At 42.3% G+C, this 25,814-nt stretch overlaps 1 protein-coding gene across 1 annotated transcript; it reads left to right on the top strand.

Annotated features, from left to right (window-relative positions):
• The first annotated feature begins 1,257 nt into the window (after positions 1–1,257).
• RFESD (Rieske (Fe-S) domain containing) lies at positions 1,258–6,243 on the top strand. The gene is made up of 4 exons (XM_010578019.1): positions 1,258–2,135; positions 2,939–3,119; positions 3,210–3,244; positions 3,474–6,243. Exons 1-4 carry the CDS (start codon positions 2,058–2,060, stop codon positions 3,765–3,767), a joined length of 588 nt encoding a protein of 195 aa, XP_010576321.1. The 5' UTR covers positions 1,258–2,057; the 3' UTR covers positions 3,768–6,243.
• The last annotated feature ends 19,571 nt before the right edge of the window (positions 6,244–25,814 follow it).

Raw genomic sequence — 25,814 nt, 5'->3', positions numbered from 1 at the left:
TCGTTTTCCCTTTCCCCAAAGGGGGAGAAGGATTCGGAGCGGGGTGCAGCCGTGAACGACTACGACTCGTAAACCCAGCTGTGTTTCTAGCGGGAAAACGAATCCTTTCGCTGCTCCCGAATCCCTTCGACTTGTCGTTCCAGCCAGATGGCTGCAGGGACGCCTCTGTCCAGCGCGGTGCGGGGTCGCTCAGAGAACGTCAAAGCGGCCAAACCCTGAAGAAGACATCAGGAAAAACCTAGCAGAAAATCAACTTCATATGTGTGTGTGTGTGTGGCGGCATGCCAGGGAGGGGAGATGACAACCTTTCCTCTTTTTGATTGAAATGATTTTACTTCCGTGGCTAGGTGCCACTCTTGGTAGCCGGCTGGTAGCTCAGGATTCTGTCCTGGGATCCAGGGGGCTTATGTGGGCCATGGTACTCCATCTCTTGTTTCGGCAGATGATTTTAACACAGTCATCGGCCTGGAAAAAACAGGAGCAACCTAAACTGGTTGTTATTTCACCTTAGGTTGTGATGGAGGGGCTGTGAGAGGGCAGGCAGGCAAATTGCCGTTTTGATGTGCTTTGGAGAGGCAGGGGATGCTCACCAGCTCAGCTATCTCCCGATCCACGCTTAACGCCCGTGGCTGCATTGTTTAAAGAAAGGGGGGAGAAAGCAGGTCTTCGTTCCTCTGGTTCCAGCCACGCAGGCAGTGTTGTCCAGGTGGCACCAGGCCAGGGGCTGAGATGGAAGTGGAGAAGGCGACATCGGGTGAAAACCACCTCGGGGGGCTGTTGTTGCCCTTCCCTTATGCTGGGTCTTGTCCGAAACTCAGGGGACTCCCCTAGGCAAGAAACTGCTGCCTCCTTTGGGGCTTTCACTGCCTCCTGGGCTGATCTAGGTTGAAATCTCTCATGTTCTGTTCATACTTTGCAGCTACACGTCTGCTTCATGGATGAGAAAGTGGCCAACAGTAGGTCTGCAGTAAGAGGGTCTGGTTACAGGGCTTGTAGGTTAAGTGTGGAAGCCTTGACTGTAAAATGAAGCTGTTTGCCATTAATTGTTTATGCTGGTGGGCCATGTAGGGTCTACAACGTGCTGACAGATAGAGCCAGGTTTCAGACCGGGGGTGCCTAGATAATTTATGTATACAAAACCCAGGCTGACTGTAGACATGTCATCACTAAATGAGCTGGGAGTTTGCTGCCAAGTGTTATTTTAAGACTGGTTTGGATGTACTTATGTATGCGTGTGTGTGCGCATTGCTGTACAGGCGTGTGTATGTGTGTCTGTTTCTGAATGTGTGTGTATATAGACGCAAAGTTTTTTAGAGGTGTCTTCGTAAGAGTGTTTCTACCTACAGGCTTCTGCATGTTAAGATTTTGGCCAATTTGGAGAGTTTATAGGCAGAGTAAGCTGAAAGGTGTAAAAAGAGCAAAAAACTGTGGATCTCCTAGTCCCATTCTTGTGGTTAGTTTGCTATGCGCTGTGCTTATTTTCTGAAGAAAATAAGTGTGAATGTCGTACTGGATCGTCCTGTGAGTCTGACAGTGACGTTTCAGTTTCTGGGTAAGACTGGGTGGAAGCTCCTGTAAACGGGAAAGCAGAGGGTCAGTCCTTACGGTTGAGCGTGTGCAAATCAGATAACAACTGGCCTTGAAAATGCCACACCATCACTTGTACCAGTCTTCCCGCCTGTAACAGTTTATTAGGAAGCACGCAGTTGCTGATCCCAAATAAACACGTAACGTAACGCACGGCTCTGAGCAGGGTTTTGATTCAGCGTGTCCCGCTTGGAGGAGGCGGTGGTGGCACGGGGTCACGGCGGGGATGGTGGCAGGAGGAACCCGGAGTTCTCTTCTTCTGTTATCAGGCCAGCCCCAGCACGTCCCTGCTCCTTATCAGCCCTGGCAGAGCTGGGTCCTGCCGTGCTGAGCCTCCATACATCCTGCCCCTGGTGCTATAGGGGCCAGCCCTGCTGCCTCCGGTTTGCACGTAAAGACGGGCTGCGAGGCACGACGTTAGATATGTGGACAAGGCAGGACAGCTGCCGTAGGCACAGCGAAGAGGGGCGATGCTGGACCTCATCATTCTCAGCCTCCATTTCTTCATCTGCTTTCTCATCTCCGTTGCGATCTGGTGTGGACGAAAGGTACGGTGCGGCTCTTCGTGGCTCTGCACCCCTCTGCAGCGGGATCCCCTTTGGTCTCGGCATGTACAAAGGCCTTTTTTAGCCTGATTTTCTGAGGAAGCGAGGGTGGTATGGTTGTGCTGGGCATTCAGAGGGGACTGGAACACGGTAGCTAATTGTAAGCAAATTTAATAGGAATGCTTATGTCCTCTGCTGGGAGAGGGAGAGGCTATTAGACATTTGAAACAGGTAAGAGGAGGAAGGGAAAGGCAGACACTTTTGCTCAAAAGGCCAGGTTGAATACAGCTTCTCAATAAACAAATTTTTTTTCCCTTTTGCAGAGGAAATTTTTTATCAGGTTGTATCAGTCTGTATTTCTAGCCATAGTGTTATTTAAAGAGTATTGGATTCACATCTAAGTGCTACTCTTTTCCCTTTGTATAGCTAAACGGTATAGTATTTTACAAGTAGCGTCCTTGTATTTTTTTTGCATATAGCTTTCCAGGGGATAAGGCGATTAAAGTGCAGAGTAAATGAATAGTGATTGAGAATTTATCTTGCCTCAGCCTCAGGTATCAGGTCTGCAACAGCTGGTTTTCCTAGTCCCGGTTCTGTTAGTGAAGACGTTGGCTAAACATGATCACCCAACTCCTGTGCTTTGCTTCGTGTGCTCGTTGATAGTCTGTTACTAGAACTTCTGTTCCTTTCATCTCATGTGTTAAATGGGCTGGCTTTTTCTCTGAGACCGAGACATCCATTCTACACATAGAAATCCAAACATGAACTGCTTTATAAGTGGCTTTTTAAATTTTTTGTCTTTTAAGGATGTGGATTTGTGCAGCTCAAGCACAGGAGCAGTTGGGATGGAGCCAGATGGTCTTATATTGATTGGCAAAGAAGATGACATAAAGAAGTCCCGAAGAGTAACAGCCAAAGTCAACGGCAGAGAAGTTGTTGTTTTCTACCATGAAGGGAAATTTCATGCTATGGACTCTCGCTGCTACCGTAAGATATTTGCACATATGATCTCAATGTTGCAACAATTAAGCATAAAATCTGCTGCATAAATAAATACTGTGTTCTACTGTGTTTCAGATGAAGGAGGCCCTTTACGTCTTGGAGAAATAGAGGTACGTAAGCAAAATAAAAATAGTGTAGTGCCATAGAGTCATGTGAAAACTTGTAACGCATCTTTTTGAATACTTTTATCTGAACCTGACATCGAAACAAGTGGTTATATATGTAAAATAGCAGACAGCCATGCAGCCAAATCACCAAACATGTTTTTTGTCCTAGATACTCTTCCAGGAGAAGAATCAGAAGCTGATGACATGCTATTTTTTCTTCTTCTTCTTGCAGGATATTGATGGTCAAGCATGTATTGTTTGTCCTTGGCATAAGTATAAAATTACTTTGGAAACAGGAGAAGGATTATATGAAGGAATAAACCCTTTGGAGCCATCACCAACACCACAGTGGCAATCCAAAGGAGTCAAACAAAGGATTCATAAAGTCACAATAGACAATGGAAACGTTTATGTGAGTCCTCCAGATTTGTCTGTAAGCTTTGACTCAGATTATTTTGCTGACAAGTACAAAAATAGTGGTGATTTAGCTATGGAAAAACAAAGCAACTCACAAGCAGCAGAGTAAGTCACAGCCAGAAAGCAGAATCCTGGTGAATGCCCCAATGGAGAACCATTGTCGTGAAATAAAAATGTACTATGGCTGTGAAGATTGTCTACAGATTAAATTCTATTCTTAATGTTATGTGAAAGCATTGAAACACGTAGAATTCAGTAAGATAAGAAGCTCTGCATTGTCAGAAATGCGACTGATCTTGTGCCAATGATTTTATTTTTTTAACTTGCATTTCAAAAAGACTTGTTTACAGCAGAGTGCTTCATAATATTTAATATTTTAGAAATCTGATTTTGCTAGAATTGTTTTAATTTTTAGGAGGGAATGTAGTATGTTACTGCTTATAAAACACATTACACAGTTTAAGGTAAATAGTCAGGTGTAAAGGTTATGTTTATATACTTAACAGTTTATACTTATAATGCCTTCGGTATAAATGACATGGAAATGTTTAACTCTTTAGATATGTGAGCAATCTCTGGATGTTTAGTAAGTGCCACAAAGAGAAGTACAAAGCTTGAGCACATTTTAGTGACCTTTTTTATGCCTATTTGTGTATTACTACCATGAGTCCATAGAAGTACTGATTTTCCTTCTCCTCATTGAACTGCTTTTGGTAGTTCATCAAATAATGTGATGAGCATTTGTCATGTATAGTTTGTTCTCCTGATTCTGTTGGATAAGGAAGAAGCTGTTGGGTATAAAAACCTGATACGTAATGTAGTGGCTCTTGTCTGTTTGCTTTTATTTATTGTAAATACATCCTTATACATTCATTTGAAAAAGCGTGCTTTCTATTTAGAGCCAAAAGTTAGGTTTCTCTATGTGCGTTCACAGTCTAATATCAGATCTGCCCCAATAACCCCTCCAAGAAAGTTCCCCTCCCTGCTGTGCTGGGTGAGGGCAGGATGGGCTCTGGGACACGGTGGGTCCTCCTGCCCAGCCCATAGGGTCCAGGCTGCAAAGATACTGTGTGAATGCTTAACATTGCCTTGCACGGCTGCAGCTGCGTGGCTGCAACTCTTTGGGGTGCATTTTTGGGTGGTTTGTTGGCTGTTTGCAGAGTTTGGTCACGATCAGGTTCAGTTTGAAGTTGCCTGGTCTTCATCTGTAAGTTCCTCTTGTGCATGCGGTGGGTTGTCTTGCTTTTAATGGATGTGAAGGGTAGGTAGGTCTGTGTCAACACCATTGTTCATATAAATGCATTTAAAAGTAGTGAGGCATAGGGAAGTATCAGAGGAAAACATCTGTGCCCAACTGATCACAATGAAAAAAGCAAAGCACACAATCAATTAATTTCACCGTATTTAAATTTAGATCTCCACCTCTGATCATGCCTCCTTACATTGTTTTCATGGTTGACAGGGAGACGTGGCACCTTCACAGTGCCATTGAGATGACCTGTTTCAGTTTTCTATTTTATAAGGACTACAGCACAGAAATGCTTTCTTCCTCCTCCTCCTCTTCCTCTTGCTGGCCACTTAGCCAGTGCCGATGAGATCAGATGCAAATGCCTGCCTTCTGAATCACGTCTCGATCGTCCGCTAGGAAATGCTGTTACGTACTGACCAGTTCTGTGGGGGTTTTTTGTTTGTGTGTTTTCTTCGGTTTTTAAAGGAATACATAACCTTCTCTTTCTCACTCCTCTTGCAGCCACAGGGTAGATGTCAGGAAGGTGAGGCAGGTGGGGAGGTGACACAGCTGATACTCCGAGGGTCCGGAGCACGCATCCCTTTGGGCAGCGCAGGGGGGTTTGGAGAATTGCTTCGCTTCCCTCCCTCTTCACCCAACTACCTGCACCTGCGATGAAACTTAACCATGGATGTCTTGTCCTATTGAAAGACATGGATCATATAAAAAAAAAGTAGTATAAGATCTTCAGATATACCTGCATTGACTCATGTGGTTGCTTAGATAGTATTTTTATTTCTTTTTTTTTTTTAATGTACCGCATTAATAGAAATGGACTATTTAAATAAATAAAGATGCAGTTCAGTTTAAGAAAGTATCAATTATGAGTAATAGGCTGTTACATGTATGACATTTAGTAGAATGTTAGTAGTAGGAGATTTTGTTTGCAAGTTTCATGAACATGTTCATATTTGTGGAAGAATGGTCAGGCTTTTTTAAAACTGCATTTTCTGGGTAAAGTCCAGCAAAGTGTTTAATCATATGTTTGCTGTTAATCATATGAAATCAGTAGAGCTGCATGTCTAGGCTTAGATAAGTCCCTTTTCTTCAGTACTTCTCAATCATAATAACTATCTGCAAGCTTTTAAGGTGTTTTTTTCTTTTACTTTAAACATGTTCTTATTCTCGGGAGGATCGCATTGATTTAATATCTACAGTTTGTCAGTTAGTTTGCTTTCCCCACAATTTTCTCATTGATGATCACAGAAGGAACAGAGAATTATTAACTCAGGTGGCTGTGAACAAAGGAGAGAGAGTTGGCTGGCTGTTAGATTCTCTTTTTTTTATTATTTTATTTTTCAACAGCAAAGAACAAAACCTACAGCGTGTTAAAGTTGCTATCTTTAAAAAAATATACTCAGTATTCCATTTTATTTGTCTGAGCTTTGAAGTGCTAGAATACACACCTAATTTGAAAGTATGGTAACCATTTAATGTCCCAGAGTTGGGCATTTCTGAGTTTCTTGTCCTGCCAGCCCTTTCTAGGTTTCTAGTTATACTGATATATCGCGTGAAGACATGGAAAACACAAGGGTTATCCTGAAAGGGAGCCAGTCAGGGGGTTGGTAGGGAAGAATGGAGGGGAAACATGGGGAGATGTGGGATGTGATGGGAGAGCAGGGACGGCAGGCACCGGAGCTGGGTGAGAGGTGAGGAGGATCAGGATGGGCGAGAAGAGGAGGTGTTGGTACTCGTGGGGGAAGGAGACTTCAGTGGGGAAAAACCAGGACAGGCAGCAAAAGGCACTTTTGGGAGTGAGGAGACTGAAGCAGAGTGGGGGACCGAGGGCTGTCCAGGGAACTGCAGGTGGGGATGGAGGAAGGCTGGGACCTGGCCGTTTGCAATTAGAGACTAATAGCAGGGCAGAGGAGGGAGATGAGGAGTGGTTAATTAAGGCAGTGAGACTGAGGTGGCATTTAAGGGACAATGCAGAGACAGAAGGAATGAGTAGTTGTGGGCAAAGGACCAAAAAGTCACTGGCTGGATAATTAGAGCTTCCTGGAGAGATGTGTTAATGAGAGCAATGTTAAGATCAACCCTCCAAATCATGCAGGAGGAGTGTTTTGTTGGTGATAATTTTGGGGGTTTAGTTTAATTTGACAAATGAGCAAACACCATCTGTTTTCCCACCATTAATCAGCCAGGCGAAGAACAGAGAAATGTATTTTGTGCTGTGGATTGAAAATTTTCATGATGACTCTGCAAGACATTCTGGCTCTGTAAGCTGCTTTAACAAGCAGCTTGAACAGAATAACAAGTTATATTTATCCTATCATGGAGCCATCTTTTCAAGAAAGTCAGGTGAAAACTATGACTAGTAGTTTGAACTGCAGCTTGAGCCTTGACATGATGTAGTGGCACCATAAACCTTAATTAGACAATACTAACTGTAAAGCTGGATGCTGTATGTTTTCCTTCTGCATGTAGTGCCTTGTTCCGCCATGTCCCCTTGACCTGATTTAGTGCTGCGCACGAAATAAAGGACACCTTCAGTGTAAAAAGTGTTCCAAAGGCAGGACTCAGAAGTTTATGAGCGTACCCCATATGGAGCACATATGTTGGTGACAGCAGTCTTTGCAGGATAGGAGATCACAACAGGCAGGAAAAAATGTGTAGTCTATAGGAAACCAATTTTAAAACCAACCTTTCACTGTTGAAGCCCTTTGCAATAGCAAATTGTACAGTTCCCAATTTCATGCTGAATTTTTGAATGAAATCAGGTCTGAAGTTTGCACCTGTGCTTTCTGATATGGTTTGGAAAAGTAACTCTCACTATTCCCCTGAGATCGTACAATCACAAGCTGTGAGAGTCAGCACTCGCCAATTCCCAAGTGTCCCATCGCTCTGCCCACTTGGCTTGGCAGCTGCTTTCGAAGGTTAGGGGAGGGAGCAGGGGATGGGGAATGGAAATAATATTGCTGGAGAGGTACTTAAGCCTCTGGCTGTGTGTGGGGAGAGGGGATGTGTGTGGGGAGAGTGCCCTTTGCTGGCCGTGCTGTGGGAGAGCCGGTGTCATAACCTGACTGCCCTGAGGGGTTATGCATCGGTAAAGGTTGAGGCTGTCGGGCAGGTCTGGGTCACAACAGTGCCCAGATCCCTCCCTGGCTGCCTTACTTCCACCCATCTGGTTTTTAAAGCGGGTCCCTGTACAATGCCAGACCAATGTCCACAGGATAATGTTTGCAAATGGGAGACAAAAGAACCGTACCCATTGAGCTCCAGTAGGGAGAGAGTTAAACCAGCCAAACATCAGGATTACTAACGTATGTATACTTTATTAAGCATCTAAATACTTGCTAATGCTTCCTACCTTAGATCTGCCAGATCTAACTCCATTCAAATAATGGTGGATAAAAGCCGTTATGAACTCCGTGTTGATAAGAGCGATGATAATACAGATATCGCTCATGGTTACAATGGAGGCGACTGGCAATGTCATCCAGTCGAGCGTCCCTGGCCGGGAGGACGTCACCACGTCAGTGAGATCCTCAGCTGGCTCTGTCCTCAGGTCAGCTCTCGGAGAGAAGCTTTACCTCCGCGCAATTACTTGCAGCTGTGATGCGAAAGCAAACCACAAACCACAGGCGGGCTTCCATCAAAGAGTGGTGCAGCTCTCTGTCTTGCCCGCGGTGGCAAGGTGCTCGTGGTTTTGTGTCAGCAACGTTTGCAAGGAGAAGGGGGGGTTCAGTCACCACAGCTTGGTCCTACAGCCGATCCCACCGATGGGGTCTTCCCTGTCCCGGCTGCATCCGAGGCATCGGGGGTGAGTGGCTTTCTGCCGGGGCAGCAAGTTCAGCCGGCTGCGCCAGTGGTTAAACCGGCACCGTGCTGAGGGCGCAGGGATGCAGAAGTAGGGGAGGCTTAAGGGGGTGTGATGGGTTGGGTCAGTTCTTTGAACTCTGTCCAGCAAACATTGGTTTTTATGTGGCATTTATTCATGCAAACCTACTGATGCCGTTAAGTGGAATTTTTTACTTGAATGAAGAGTTAAGCACAGCTTTCAACATCTGACATCTAGGCTAAAAGTGAAAGTGCCAGTTTTGCTTGTAGGTACACAAACTGGGTAATTGGTGCGGATAGCCTCATTAGCCCATTAATGACTCTTCTTCCATGAGATGGAGACAGTCCCCTGACAAGCACCGGCTGTGATACTTGAACAGTGGGACTGGTCTGCTAAAAGAGATGTTTGTTGTTGCAAACCGTAGTAGTTAGAAATCTAAGGCTTATGAAGGAAAGACTACTCCAGAAATAATTATCCTACATGAAAGTTATGGTAAAATGTGTGTTATCTTATTTAAAAAGAAAAAGTTAAAAATAATTTAACTCTTAGATTACAATCAACTTTTGCTGAGGCTGTGGTTTACTAAAGACCCAGACAACACAGAGGTTACAGGTAAAGGCAGTATCTTTTTATTAAGCCAGCCACTGTAGTTGGAAAAACAACTAGAGCTTTTAGTCACACTGAAGTAGGGCCATAGCACCTGAAGGCTTTTCTGTTTTTTTTCATGTGTATATGTGACTTATTTAACAGGAGATACTACCTCTGCTTGCAGATGTCCTGCCTTGATTTCAGTTAGTATCCAAGACACATAGATACATCCCCATTCAAGTAAAAAGTATCATCTTTTTTATTACGGTGTATACTGAACATCCTGAAAATACTGCATGCTTATTTGGCACAGATAGCTCCAGGAAAAAAAATTGCATAATTCTGTAGCTGCATTTTGGCCCAGAAAAGGACAGAAGAGCAGTGCAGTGGTTGGCTTGCCCTATATTGATTGTATGGCCTTGCAGCGTTCCTGGCACTGGACTGGCTCAGCAGCCAAGAAACCAGCACCATCATCTGAATTTGAAAAGCAATAGACATCCAGGATGAATACCACCTCCCAGGAGGCTGTGTCAGCTTGCAGTGCTCACGGTATTTTTCATGACACTGAACACTGGAAGAAAACGTGAAGCTCACCATCAGTTTGGAGATGCAGGTGTTCACACAAATTTTTGTCATCAGTTTACATGTGCTAAGTGGAAAGGAGGATTGATGTTAACTAAATTCATGTGCAAGGTCCTGCACCTGCGTTGGGACAACCCTCACTATCAATACTGGCTGGGGATGAAGGGATTGAGAGCAGCCCTGCCAAGAAGGACTTGGGGGTACTGGGGGATGAAAGGTGGGATGTGAGCCGGCAATGTGCGCTTGCAGCCCCGAAAGCCAACCGTATCCTGGTCTGCATCCAAAGCAGCATGGCCAGCAGGTCGAGGGAGGGGATTCTGCCCCTCTGCTCTGCTCTGGTGAGACCCACCTGCAGTTCTGCATCCAGCTCTGGGGTCCTCAGCACAGGAGAGACAGGGACCTGCTGGAGCGGCTCCAGAGGAGGGACACGAAAATGGTCAGAGGGATGGAACAGCTCTCCTGTGGGGAAAGGCTGAGAGAGTTGGGGTTGTTCAGCCTGGAGAGGAGAAGGCTCCACAGAGATCTTACTGCAGCTTTTCAAAGGGGGCCTGTAAGAAAGATGAGGACAAACTTTTTAGCAGGGCCTGTTGTGATAGGACAAGGCGTAATGGTTTTAAACTAAAAGAGGGTAGGTTCAGACTAGATACAAGGAAAAAATTTTTTACAATGAGGGTGACAAAACACTCGAGCAGGTTGCCCAGAGAGGTTGTGGATGCCCCATCCCTGGCAGTGTTCAAGGCCAGGTTGGATGGGGCTTGGAGCAACCTGGTCTAGTGGAAGGTGTCCCTGCCCACGGCCAGGGGTTTGGAACTAGATGGTCTTTAAGGTCCCTTCCAACCCAAATCGTTCTGTGATTCTGTGATCCTATGTAATGTTGTACTCCTGGTTATTTTTTCTGTTGCTTTTTAAATAATTGATTAACTATAAAGACAAAACATACTGGCATTTAAAAATGTTTGCTACTTCTGTGTTGATCTCTTATCCCAATGGGCCTTGCTTCTGTAATTTGGACAATGCAAGGTTTAACAGTAATTATCTGTTCATTTTTATGGACAGGTTTTACACAATTTTTCTTTGCTGTGCAGAACGGAAGAATCCTTTCCAAGAACATTCATAGCAGTAAAATACAGTAAGTCAATATTATTGCCTCATATAGCCTGCATTTTAAAATTTTATCAGTCAGTTCCCTGGTGAATAATATTATGTGTACTTCACAGCTGTGAAACTGAAGCAGAAATTAACATTTGAAATGTTCCCTAGTTGGGGTATAGATGAGTATTCCTCTAGAAAAAAAGTGTAAGTACTGAAAATGAAACAAAAATAATACTAAATGGGTTTTTGGCATTTACCCAAACACTCTTCTCCGTATCTCCTCAGTGCAGAATGGAAACAAGAAGGAATCTGAAAGTTCCTTCAGGCTAAACAAAATAAACCTCATTTCTTGTCTTTTTAAGTCCAAAAGCGACAAAACCAGAGCTGTTCTAAAGCCCCTTCCTGAGATTTCAGATAAGCGACACAGCTCGCAGTTGCTGCCCCTTGCAAAGGGCAGCAGTTTTGCTCTGTAACGGCGGTGACTAGCTTTTCCATTACTTAAGCAGTGACATATTTAGCCACTTCTTACACATACGAGGCTGCTTGCGGGAAAGCTCCCGAAGCCCCCCCGTGCCTGGCTCTGCAGAGCTCACCCCGGAGCTGTGGTCAGGACCCGAGGGGACACCGTATTCCTTTGCAGACCGTCGCTGACTTCTGATGAAGTCGTTACCTCCTCGAGAAAGGCAGGCTCCTGCTGCAGCTGTGGTTGGAGGCAGAAACTAGAAACGCACGTGGGTGGTCCGTGCCCGTTCCTTGGATGGCTTTGCCCAGGGTGTTTTGCAAAGAGCTGTTGACGGCTGCGTGGCAAGGCTGGGCTCCTGCGGTGGTCCTGCTCCTGCAGGGTAGCTGGGAGCGAGTCACCAGGTCGATTACAGAGGAGGATGGGGTCCCCGCAGCCCCCTCCGAGTCCCTTTATAAAGGAGCTGTGGGTGGGAAGAGCGACAGTGAGAATATGAGTTTATTTGGCCAGAGCTGTTCCGGGTGAAATAAAAAGTGCAAGTTCACCTTGGGACCCCTGACAAACTCCTGGGCTTTAACATAAAACAGGCTTTTGCAACGCCATCCCTATGCCTCAGGAGCAACATAAAAATTAGTGAAGAATGGATACCACTAACAAAATCACTGTCAAGGTCTTTCACATATCGCCCATCTCCAAGTTTCCTTGCAGCCAGGGAAATGGAACAATGGAGGGCAAGGTGCCCGACAGACAGCAAACTTCAGATGTTTATTTCAAAAGCAAGGAACTGAGTTTCCAAAACAAGCAGCCCTCACTCTTTGCAAGATCTTTTTTAACCCAGTGGCACTTGACAGCATACACATCTGAGAACTGACTGTAGCTGTGTCCTCTCCTACTGAACGTGGGGCTTGTGCGATGTTTATTCTGCTGAGATGGGATCTTGGCACAATGCTGCATGGTACCTGGGAATGGTACCTAGTCACAGGTTTCTTTTAATTTGGATTAAGAGAGGATAACGTACATGGTTATGCATATATATGCATATTACACAAATTTTTCTGTAAATAAATCTCTAGCTGCTAGGCTGTAGCACATGGTGAATGGCAAAAGAGGTAGCTGCGAGGTCATTTCTTCATTCAGATGTTCATCCTTTTCAGAGTTTGATAATCCAGGTTCCAACAAACATAAGCCTTCTAATTGAGGGGTATTGTAGCAGCTGAAAATCAGTTCTTTTTTATGAGGGTGTGACTTAGCAATACTTTTTGAAATAGTGCCTTCATTTGACTGTGAAGCACAACCTGAGCTGTGTTAGAATCCCACCATGTTACCATGCACAGTTCATTTTCTCTTGGCGTGATGCAGTAATGGAGTCATGTCTCGCACCACCTTTTTTCAAATGCAAAACCATGACAGCCTTGAAGTTAGGGGCAAAACTTCTGGAGTGATAAAAAGACTAGGGCATTTTGACAGAAAGTTCGTATACCAAGATATGGGAATCTCATACTGCTCCCTAATTAGTGCTTGCTGATGCAAAAGCAAGTTCAGCAAAATTCATTAAGTCCACATCCACATACACTGTTTTGCAGGACTAAAGACCAAATGTCCAGTGGTTTTCTTCTTTACTTACGTGTTAAATATTCTCTGACTCTTGAGCTTTGTTTTATCTTAATTGCTCTGTGTATGTCTCAAACTGTACCACTGTAATATCCAAGTTTTCATTGAAAAACTTATCACAATTTTCTAGCAAGATCAAAGGATAATGATCCCCATTATTCCTGGCAAATGAGGCAAAACTTAACGTAAATAGTGCCTCTTAACTTTGGGTCCAGTCCCCTATCTCTGAACTGAGATACTGAAAACCTCTTGTTTGGGTTTTTTCTGAGTACATAATAACATAGAGCTCTTTTGTTTGAAACAACAGCTTTCTTCAATGCTGGTTTCAGGTAAGCACTCTGTACTTAAGTGAATCATAGCATAAAGTGTCAGGAGAATGAGAAAGGTACTGTTAGTCATTGCCCATTAAAATCTGTTTCAAGTGACTTGCCTATATTTAAGAAGTCTAGCAAGGAAATAATTTTTAAGAGTAACTAGAAACTTTTCACATCTTTAATGAACTCATTCACTCAAGCAGTAAGTGATGGCGTACTGCAAAGATTGGAGAAGAGGTTCTTTTTAAAAAGATGGTCATGGTTGCTATCGCAACCCCATGCTGTCACCTTGGTAATGGATCTGAGACTCTACACCCTCGTTTCCTCTTAATCTTGAATGTAACGAGAGAATTAAAACGCTATGGAAAAGAGGAGAACGTGAAAGGTGAATATTCATGGAGACCCCCGTTGCCTAACGGGAGCTACAGCACTAAGGGGGGGACCCAGGTGCCTTCTGGTCTCTGAGCATCTCCCAGGTCCCGTTGGGAGCAGTCGCTGTTTCTTGGCACCCGCGTTCAGCATGACACCATCCCTGCACTCCTCCGGTGTGAGGGCCACTGGGGTGTGGATGAAACTCCAGCTGGGGGTCTGGGGGCAAGAGAGAGAGACCGTGTTGGGGGGTCACAGGCACAGCTTGGCTTTGGTGGAGAGACAGCCTGTCCAGAGAGCCCGGACCTGCTCTCTTCTGGCTGGAAACCCAACAGACCTTAATCAAGGCCTATAATGAACAATTAGCATACAGTTTATGACAATAGTGCATATAGCCTCTAAAGAATTTTAATTCCATCAGCAAAATGCCTTTAATGTGCTCAAGTAATTAAGCTTTTATTTTAAAAAACTTACTTGAAAATATACAGCTGTGGAGGTACGGGGCAGTGTGGCCAAAAGGAAAAAACAAAAAGAAAGAAGGACGGTAAGAACAGATGAGTGCACATTAGTTGATTCTAGTAGAACAGGAAGCTTGGAAAAGATCTCGGAAGGCCTAAGTTATTGAGAACAGATGAACAAGAAATAACAGCACAAGATCTGTTTAGAACACAAATAGCATTTTAACATCACTCTGCTGATGTTTTCCTTTCTTATAATTAACTTTTCCACTTGCATTTCCCAATAATAATCTTAATTACTGTATTTTTAATGCTCATTTTTGCCATTATGCTTAATAATCAGAAATTAGTTTAAAAATAGAGTTTTGCTGCCATTTATGGTATTACATAAGAAGCCCTCCTTCTAAAACATAAAAAGGGTCATTGGAGCTATATTCAAGACATCTCAGAAAATCCTGTCATTCCTCTAGCTGGTTGCATTACATCCTAACCAGGTGTCTGACACATGATTTCCGATTCCAAACCATCTGATACTACTGGCCCAAATCCACCAAGATTAGCTGTAGGACTTTATAGTGTCTTACTAGATGAAATGATAATTATGATCTATTTTCTGGTAGATGGTGTGAAGAAAGAAATCAGGCATAGATTCATCTTTGGACAATGCAAGATGTTTCAGTGCTAATAAATGGCAATCAAATCCATGACCTAAAAACAATGTAGAGCCTCTTTGAAGGTCTGAGACTTTGTATTTCATTAATTATGGTACAATATTGTTCAGAGATTTTCTTTAAGCTTGTTAAAAGCAAATACTGAGGCTAAAATAGCTAGACATGGTATTGGTACACTTTGTTATTTCCTTTCAGCATACTAGATTAATAAAACACCTTATTAATTCTGAGCATCCTTAGTACTTGTAATGAGGTAACTTAGATTTGTGATCTTACATCCTTTACTTCAGGCAGCAAGACTTTTAGCTGACATCAATGGTAGGTACTTGTTCAAGATCAGATACGTGTCACTTATTTAGGTGCCTAATTTATACATGCAGTTCCAAAAGTCCAGGTTACATAATGGGACCATGAATATATGTGATCCTTCCCTTTAGCAAGTTCCCTGACATGAAGTCTTTTCCTCCTCCTCTGCAGATGAAGGTCACGAATGAAAACAAACTGATTTTTCAGGCCAAATTTTTGGACTGATGTTCTGAGAAGGTGCAAGCACAGAGACACACACAAAGATTTTATTTTCCTGCCATGTGGGGATCTGGCTAGGAGAGCCAAATAAACTGTTCTGCAGGATCTCCTTCTGGGAGCTAAGGTGTTTAATAAGAACAGTTTTGTAAAATAACAGTGTTTTTCCAAATGGAACACTGTCTTGGCATGACTTTATTCTAGACCAGCACTTACCTGAGAAGCTTCTGAGGAACCGCAGTTCTTTAATAGCCTGTCAGTATCTGCTGCAGCTAATTTCACAATATGGGTAGCTCATCCCCTAAAGGAAGACAAGAGAAGCGAAACTTGTGCTGATTGCAATCAGAAAAAAATGAATGTGATGATCTGGTTGTTTATTTTGACACAATAAAGCTAGTATTTAATTACTTTCAAAGTCACAGAAGTAAAGATGGATTGGTTTGCCCCCCCCCCATGTTAATATTTTAATAAATAAATTTGTGAACTTGTTTTAATTCTTTCTCAATACTTTATGCCAGTGTTTATACCTTTTAAATTGATATTTTTTAAGTTTCTTACTATCTCGTCATTCTTTGCTGCACTCCTTTGATTTTTTTGCTTGTGCATCACTGCTGCTCTGCTGTGAAGACAGAGCATCATATGATGTGTCCAAGCAGAACTGACTTCAGTCCTAATCCTCACATAACATTGTACGAAGACACCCTAAAAGGGTGATCCATACAGAAACTGATGCCATTCCTCAGTTATTCCAAGTGCCTCAAACTGTTAAATAATGTGTCCGGATTCTGCAAGCTAGTGGGGAGAATTTCTCTTACTGATAACAAAAATTGTGGTCTTACCATCGGATTGTACAAGGCAACTGAAATGAGACTGAAAATCGAAAGATTGGCAATTGGGAATGAGAGGAATTCTTCACTAGCCTTCGAAGTCTGCCTGATACCAGGTTAGAGATCAAGATAAATGAGAAGTCTTTGGATTTAAGTTGCTAGCTTGTGGTGTTAATGTATACATTCTATATATATCCGTAGCAACAGTTTTGATATTTGCTAGGGACTAAGGCTTGGCATTCTGATGCTCCTCCAGTCAAATCCACCCTCCATAAAAGTCTGTTTCAAAATTTCCGTACAGACCGTAAGGCAGCAGCAGGGCACAACCCCCAGTTTTAAAGCACCTTCTGCAGCTCCTCTGCAGCAGCAGCAGCAGCAAGGATGGAAGGAAAGAAGGGCCGAGGTCTGGCTGCATCTTGGGAAGGTTTTGAGCACTGGGAGAATTGGGTGACATTGATAAAATCACTAAGACTCATGGGCGTAGAGCTAACCTAAGGCACCTTCCCCTTGCAGTGGAATAGCTGGGTGCCTGGTACTGTCCCTGTAAACCCCATTCATAAAATGGAGGACTGGAGCTCCGTCTCCCCAGGAGCGCTCAGAGCTTACTTGTGCATGACCACCCCCTGCAATAATCGGGCTAGAAGGTTTACCAACCCAAACAAGTGAAGCGGTTTTCGTGAAATTAACAATGAAGAGCTCATCCTCATCCTTGCTAAAAATACTGTCCAATCACAGGCAAAATATTGCAGGACCCATTTTCTTTTAAGTTTTCTTCATCACCTGCTTAAAAACATTCTTTTACTGTTGCCAAGCTATTCCTGTCTTCAGTGGTCAAGTATGAAATCGCAAATTCAGGTGAACGAACTGTCTCTTGTATACTATAAATTGTGAGCCACAGTTTCAGACAGATGGAGAACACTATCAGCAGAATTCAGAACATCAAAACCGTAAAACATTCATTTCTCATCACAAGCAAATGTCTTGACCACTCACTTGCGAGAAGTTCATCTTTGTTTAGTTTAGAAATTCTGGAGCTTCTGAGGAGATGTGATTATCTAATGGATAGGCATTTACCATATATGCTCCATACCACAACACAGGTATTGCAAGAAGATGGGTAAGATTTTTGAAGAGCCTACTCGCACTCCATCTGAAGTTTCAGTGGTATATATCTGGCCTGAACTAATTATTTTTTACACAGTTCAGAAATTTTTGTGGGTGATATTATCAGATTGTTGCTCTTACTGACTGATTGTTTCAAGCTTCTCTTGGTCAGGAATTAAAGTCATAAAAGGACTGGATTTAGAACAACAGGTTCTCTAGCAGAGAAGTACATATTAAACCACTGATGTACCAAAATAAGATTAAAACTCAATTAATTAAATCCCATTTAGCAATCCATAGAAATGTGTCACATAAAATATTTCTATATACTTACTCATTACTTTGCTGACAGCTCAATTTTAAATCAGTACAAATGTTTTGACTCATAAAGAATGGAAAATACTTTTAAAGACTGAAGCTTTTCAAATAAGTTCCATTTATGTTCTTTCTTTTAAAATTTTCATGTAATAGAGAGGAAATAAGAGGTAAGTTCAGCCATTAGGTAACTCCATTCCTTAGGTAACTCCACTCCTGGACTTAAAGCACAAGTTATTTTTGTTTTAGTCTGGATGCTGTATATTATTTTCTTTTGAACTCACTTTTGTTAATAAGCACAAGCTGCATAAATCATTGCACAGAGACTTTACTGAGCATTGGCTTTCAGAGGGGAAAACTAAGTGTAAAACCAGAATATTTTGTCCCAGCAGAACACATTTTTGCCAAAAGTAAACCAAAGAAGAGAATAAAACTGTCTTGTAGGGATGTTGTTGTATAAACTACTGTTTGTAAAATCCATGCAAAAATCTATAAACCTAGAAGCTCGTAGAAAGCTCCTATTGCTATTAAAGAGAAAACACAATTGATTTTGTTCTTTGTAACTTGTTTTCCCCTTTGTTTTACCTTGCTCCCAAACGTTCTGCCCTGCTTGGTCTTTTCCAAACATCATGCCCCTACTTTATTATTTTTGTTAGACGAAAAAGCATTGTTAGGCAATGCTGGCAAGATTTCTGGAGATATGAATCTACATTCAAGACTATAGCTTAAGTTGCTGCCAAATACGTAATTGAAAAGCACGATGTAATTTAAGACTCTTCACTGTAGAACACTGCGTGAAAGTTGCTGATGATTCAAATATAAGGAAAAAAACCCCCAACAATGAAGAACTGCCAAATCTTTTCTTGCAGAAAAAGACTGATTTTTTTTGTAAATGTTTTCAGAGAAGAAACAAAACATTAAATGTGTGCCTGAAACGTTACCTTTTAGTAGTATTTACTGTTTATACTTACACTGTAAGAATGTCAGAGCATCTTAATTATTCGGAGACTTATCCAGTGCCTCTGAAGTGAAGCTAAGGCAAAAATAGGGCCTTTGCCATAATAAAGTTGATGCTATTTGGCATATGCTGTTTATGTCTTCAGTTTTAAACTGAGAAGTCAGATCTCATCCTTAGCAGGCTAACGTGACTTTTGAAACATGATTTTTGAACATGATTTTTGAAAATTATACTAATTTTGTTCTTTCTTATGATTCAGTAGAGAAAATGTTAACTCTAAGAAAGGAAAAGATTTGTGAAATTCAAACAAAACTGCATTCTTTTATATTAACAAAGCATGAAGTTTTACTATGAGGTTAATAGAAGAGAAGCAGATGGAAATTTATAATGCATATACTACCATCAGAAAAGCAACACACCTGCCATGAAAAAGAAAAAACAAGAAGTAAAAAAGGAAGTTTAGACAATTTACTGATGCTAGAGCTTCATAGACACTAAGTGGAAAATGAACCTGATACGTTACTTGTATGTGTGTTCTTTTCATCCAGCTCAACCAACTGTCTTTGCAATTGCTTGCCAGCTCCTTTTTCAAACTGCTTGGCAATTCTTCTAGTTTTTCTGCAGTATCAAGAATAGTATATTGTTATAATATAGGAAAATTCCTCTTCTTGCTCTTTTCTGTAAGTGATCTTTTTTTTGCAATATGAAAAATTTAGGCCCTTAAATGCTAATCTATTTTGATGGTTTCTGAGCAGACCATCTTTCATGCTGAGCAGTCTGGCCTTTTGGCCTCATTTTTCTTGCAACTATAATACTACTAATAAAGCAATAGACACTAAATCTCATTACCAGAAAATATCTAGGGCTGATCAGTGAGTTTATATCTGTGCAAACTCTAGACCAACAACAAATATAAGGTAATTTGTAGTTACTTTTATTTACCTCAAGTTAGAGAAAATAAACCACAAAAGTACAATACTGATTTATAGATTAAATCAAGGTTTCATTTTCCATTTGGAAACCTGGCATTCAGAAATGTTGGGGTTTTATTGAACACTTTTTATGTGAAAACTTACCAAATTTGTCCTGGTCCTCCTCAGTGATTTCAGAGGTGAGGTATTTAGTGCAGATGTGCACTTCAAAAAGAAAAAAAAAAAGCTACAAAAAAGACAACAGCCCAAACTAGAACCCTTCTGTGACTATACTTTATATACCCAGGGTATGAGGCAGGAAAATAGTCATTCACTGGCTTCTGTTCTTAAAAAGAATCCATTTATAAAGACACTGTCATTTATGTCCTATTATCACATGCCATTTCTCACATCACATGTACAATTACCAGCCAGTAAAGGCTCCTGAGCAGCCAAACACCTCTTGAGAGTGGGCTGCTGTTCTAGAATAAGTAGTACAAGAGTGCAGGAGAATGAGAGAGGCTGTGAGACTAAAATTAAGTGATTTTCTGTTACAGTGAAAGCGGTGAGGACAAGATTCAAATCCATGAAAATTGTTCAGTTACCACACACAGATCATCCTCTCTTGCTGTCTCCATACATGCCTCTGTAGTTAGAGGTATGTGGCCAGCGGAGGAGGCTGAGAACTACAAGGAGTATAATAAATAGCAGTGAAATCATAACAGAAGGGAAAATAAGAAAGCAGAAATCAGGAAAATAAATAAATAATAAAAAAGAAGCCGCTGATTTGAAGTCTAGCTCTGAACTGTATCTTTGGATTTTTGGAAACCAACATTATTTTTTTAATCATTAAATGGCCATCCAATGACCACTTGGAAGACGTTTAACATCTGTATAAGGAAAGCTGATTGACAATGTGCTCTGTCTTTTAATTTTGGAGAAGTGCAGTTGTATAAAACGGGTTAGAAGATAACTTTAAACCGGAAACTTACTCCTGATGAGGTTTTATTTGTGACTTATTGAGAACTTGCAACTTTGATAGGTGAATAACTTTTTTTGTTATGCATATACTATCTGGTAGATATTTTGTATATCTAGGTATGATCTTTGTTCTTTAATTTTCTCTTCTTAAAATGCATATTAACTCACATGTTCAGCTGACTTTATTAGATCATTTTCATTTCCCTAATGTAATGAATGATATCTGCATTCCTGTGGTATGTTTTTAGTAAGAAAAATTAGAAACTTTATACATTACTGAACAAAACCGTAGGCAGGCAAAGGGCAGAGCTTCTGCAGGAGCACGTTAAGTAGTTTGAGGCACTTCTCCCTGTAGAATTCACGTGCTGGGTCACTCGGTCTTAAGCGCTTATCCAGGGGATCATAAAGTGGATTAAAATAGCCCAGAACTTTCAAAACCTGCTGACCATATGCCATCCCTTCCCTTCCCTGGCCCCCCAACTACAGCAGCATCTCCTGCCAAGGTGGTCCCACATCTCTCCCAGTCCCTTGTGGAAGGGGACACCCAGGGAGCAGAGACCTGTGGAGTGGTTTGGTCAGTACCTCTGGCCGGGCCACCCCAGCAGAGACCTTTCCCCATTCCCCTAGTTCTTGCTCCATGCCCAGCTCTCCCCACAGCTTAGCCTCAGCACAAGGCCAAGCCAACAAGCCTTGGCAAGGAGAACCAGGGCAGGCTGGGGTGGGATGGATGGTGCTCCTCTGCATGACGTGATGGTCTATATCCACCCTGGGGTGATGGCTTGTGTTTCTAAACCAGCAGAAATAACATATAAACTACTTTTTTTTGATCCTTTGACCTGCGGATCTAATGCAATTAATAACACTTGTTAAGCAATGACGTGAGAATTACACGGTGCAGCTGTACATCTGCAGTTGGGGATGCTTACCGCTGGGAATGGGGTGTCTTATTCTGCAGCATGTAATGTTTTCAGCCCTTCAGCTCTGCAGCAGGTTGGGGCAGGTGGGTGCCAACTGGGTCCCCTCCTTGTGGTACAGGACCTTGTTCCCTCCACCGCCAAAAGCAGCAAGCTTGTAGAGCAATCCTTGCGCTGCACTTCTGCAGCAGCAGCAGAGCTGGCTTCTGGTAATCCATGAATCACCCTCACAGCGTTAGCAGCTTTCCACAACTCAGTAGTTGCTTTCACAGCTCTGTTCTGCTACAAACTGGATTTGGTTTAAATTAAAAAACTGTTATTTTTCTTTCTCCTCCTGCCATCAGATCTTTTTTCACCCCCTTCATAGTTTTGATTTAGTATCAGGCTGATACTGCATTGCTTGATCTGATACAGTAATATTAGAAAAAAATAGTTAAAGTAGATGTTATTAAGTGGCCAGGAGTAGATAACACTTATGGGGATGTTCCTCAGAAACTCCAATAAGAAACCACAGAACTGGGTCTGGGGTCTGTGTATCATTGGAGATGCCATTGGAGGCTGCCAGTATGTTCAAAAACTGCTTTAGCAGGGTGTCTGGAATGCCGAAGCAGTGGGACCGGCTGCCATTCCTGGTGAGATGATACCGTCTGTGATAGAGAATGAGATCAGGGGACACGTGGGTGAACATAGTCTGTTGGGAAGGTGTTGGAGAGGCTCCAGTGAAGACCAGCATCACTGGCATTTGGAGGAAGGGCGGTAAGTATGCCGATAAAGGGGGTCGTGTGGGCATAATAATCCTCTTGCATTTTCAAAAAGCCTTTGAGAAGCTTTTTGCAAATCTTATTAAACTTTGTAAAGAAACTAAGTTGCCACAAGATTGGATGAAAGGTTGGTTTTTGGGTTGAAAGCTGCTGTAAGAATAGGAAGTGAAGGACAGGGCTTAGCGGTCACTCTCCAGAAGGGAGGGGATTTGTGGAGTCAGGGAATAGTTCAAGTTGGAAGGGACCTCTGGAGGTCATCAAACCCAGCCCCCATTCCAAGCACGTCTGTTGACCTCGGGTTGTGCAAGGACTTTTCCAGTGAAACCTTGCATGCCTCCAAGGATGGTGATTCCACAACTTCATACAAAAGCCTTGGGATTTGTGCTGATTTTTTTGGATGTCTCCACCAGGGACATCTAGAAAGCAGTCAACAGTGAAATCTCGTGGGCTGGAGGGATAGCAACCTCTGGCCCAGAACTTCTGTGCCACCTCTGAAACTGGCTCCAGTATTCATGGGGGGGATGGAAACCTCCTGTGCTTCCAAGCCCAATCAACCCTACAGCATTTTTCTAGTGTAGTTGTACTGAAAAATATTAGTGGTCCTTAACACTGTCCCACTGTTCATTCCTTGCTTTCTCACACATGGGTGGTTTTCAGTGGTTTGGATGTGGCAGATGGCTACAACAACAGAAAAACTCCTTTTATTTGCTGGTGCTTTGTCCCTGCAGGTCTCAGCTGGCAGATCTTGCAGCAGCAATCTCCACTGTGAACAAGCACTAATAAAGTCAAGCCTGTCACAGGTTCTATTTTGCAACGTTAGGAGGAAACAGATCTATTCAGCAAAATGTGTTACTGTTCTCTGGAGTCATCTTGTATCTTTGAAAAAAAACCCAAACAAACCTGGAAATTTACCTCACCTAGAGCAACGTAATTTCTTGTGCACCTAAAGCTCTCAGAACATCACCAGCAGCTCTATGCAGCATGCAGACTCAGATAACGAGTGGGCTTGGCAACAACTTTGAATGCAAGTGCAGTAAATCCCCTCACTGCCCTGAAAATATGGGCCATATTAGTTAGTCATACATGGACCAGTGCAAATAAGGCTACAGCTTCCACAAGGAAAAAAATCTTCCTCCTTGACTTTTTGCAGTTATGCCCTTGCCGTGGAAAGTATCATTACCCTTTGTCAGCAAAGACTGCGTATTTGTTTTCATTGCTTTATCTGAGATACTCGCTGGAAACCTTCAAGAAAAATAATCTGAAACAAAATAATAATGTTTCAGTGTAAAATGCACAAGGCCAAATAAGCTGTTTTTTTCCTCAACCCTGTCAAAGACTCCCTTTTCTGCAGTTTTTTCTTTGTATGTCAGCAGCAGTGGCAAACGCCTGCTGCTGAAATGTTTGCTGAACATAGGATACTTACATTCCACATTGCCAGACAGGGAACAGTCAAGCAATCCTCTATAATCCTCTTCTCTCAGTTAAACAATCTTTTATGGCTTTCCCTTGCAGTGCCTACATAACTTGCAGAATGCATCTGAGTTAGAGGTACCAAGCAGCTTCTCCATTTATGGTTTAACTACCCTGCGAAACTGAACTAATTTCCTTTTCTGTTTGTTTGTTTGAAATGTATTGCGTAGTCCCTCAGCAATGCAGGCAAAAATGGGGTTATGGACCAACTTTCACAGAACAGACAGCATTTTCATCCAATTTTAATGCTTGCTTTTTAAATGTTGTTTTAAACTTTTTGATTGCTGAAGTGTTACTAAAACTGTATGGTATTTTAGTCTGTAAGCTTTAAGCACTCTTCATCAGGTGAGATAAGTGCCACATCCACCATCTGCGTAATTTGCCGGAATTGATGCTTCTGGGAGTCCTAATTACTTTCCCAGATGGTTCAAGAAAAGAGTGAGAGAAAAACCAGTGTTTTCTGTCACCCTCCATCTCTCTTAGTACCCCTGCCCTTTGCACCCTTGGGCAGGGCTAGGTGTGCAGCAATGACTAAGCTATGCTAATTGGAGTTTGGGTTAATTGGGTCACTTCTCACTAGGGCTGCCTTATTTACCAGCCCAGTTTTTTCCTTGGTGTTACAACTCTCTATGTGTGTGCATGTCTGCGTGTGTATATGTATATACATGTACGTATACATGTATGTAAATATATGTGTATATATATACACATGCGTGCATATATATGTGTGTGTGTATATGTGTGTGCATATTTATTTATTTATTTAGCTACACTAGGTTATGCTCAGTAGTGTTGTAAGGAACTTTTCTCTCAAAGGTTTCCTCATTTTCAATCTAGACCACTACAAGTTCAAATTTAAGGATTCCAAGGGATATTCAGTGCCCTTGAAAAAATACACTAATAGACGTGGTTGCAAGAGTGTGATGGCTCTGAGTATGTTGGCTGTCACAAAACGAACTTCATGCACCCAGTGTTTGGACATGACTGAGGATTTGGATGTGGAGGACGATACATCACAGTCTGAGGATCATCTGGGGAAAAAACCAGTGGCTTCCTTTGATTGTCTACTTTTTTAACTCACCTAAGAATCATGGATTCAAACTTTTTTGGGGGAGGGGGAACAAAAACAAAACCTCCAGCTGCCATTTGTCTTTTCTAAGCAAAGCTAGATTGAAAAGCAGAAGCTGGAATGTGATAAAACATGGGGAAACAAAAATTCTGGTAAATTATATGTTGTTGGTTTTTGTTGTTTTTTGTTTTTTTTTTTCCTTCAGTAGGCCCTGTGAATTTATAATAAAAATATAAACATCATTTGACTTTATTAGTGTACAATAGATACTAATGCTTCTGATTTTAAAATTGGCCTGGCCAATCAATACAAGATTGGTATAAAACTTTGGCAGTGACATCAGTTGTCATCACCACATTTACCAATAGTAGAATAGTACCTTTCTGAGAGTATGGACTGTTGCAGGCAACAGTCTATTAATTATTCTGTTGATAATTGTATCAAGACCTGTGTTGAAAGAGTTCTTGCCTGTGGGATTAACAGCAGCGTGTGTCTGTGTAATAGAGAGGGTTTATCTATCATTTAGTGCGTCCAAAGTATTTTTACTCTGTTTTTGTTACTCTAGTGTGTATAGTGGTATCTGACAGAGAGCATGCCATTTTAGAGTGGATTTGGTTCCAGGTATTTTTGTTTATTTTATCATAATTAGAGCTTGCCCTTTTTGAAAACTGTGCTTTAAACGCTAAGACATCTACGTGGCATTTCAGAAGTTATCAGCCTAATACTGAAAAGGTAGATACTATTTCACTGAAAGAAAAAAAAAGAGGTTTAAATATTGTAAAACAGAGGGTCTTCACACTGCTCTCGCCTTCAGCTGTGGCGGTCCCTGGGGTGCTGGTCTCTCCCCCGGTGCAGGCAAGCTGTGGCTGGGGGGGTGCTGGTCTGTGTTCTGCAGGGCAGGAGCAGCAGCAGGAGCAAGAGCAAGAGAAGGAGCAGGAGCAAGAGAAGGAGCAAGAGCAGCAGCAGGAGCAGGAGCAGCAGCAGGAGCAAGAGCAGGAGCAGCAGCAGGAGCAGGAGCAGCAGCAGGAGCAAGAGCAGCAGCAGCAGGAGCAAGAGCAGCAGCAGCAGCAGGAGCAGGAGCAGGAGCAGGAGCAGCAGCAAGGGCAAGAG

The sequence above is a fragment of the Haliaeetus leucocephalus genome, unplaced genomic scaffold, assembly GCF_000737465.1.
Source record: "Haliaeetus leucocephalus isolate CR32 unplaced genomic scaffold, Haliaeetus_leucocephalus-4.0 Scaffold598, whole genome shotgun sequence".
NCBI classification, from domain to species: Eukaryota; Metazoa; Chordata; class Aves; order Accipitriformes; family Accipitridae; genus Haliaeetus; species Haliaeetus leucocephalus.
Note: the sequence above shows the minus strand (reverse complement) of the source record. Positions and strands in the feature narration are given on the sequence as shown.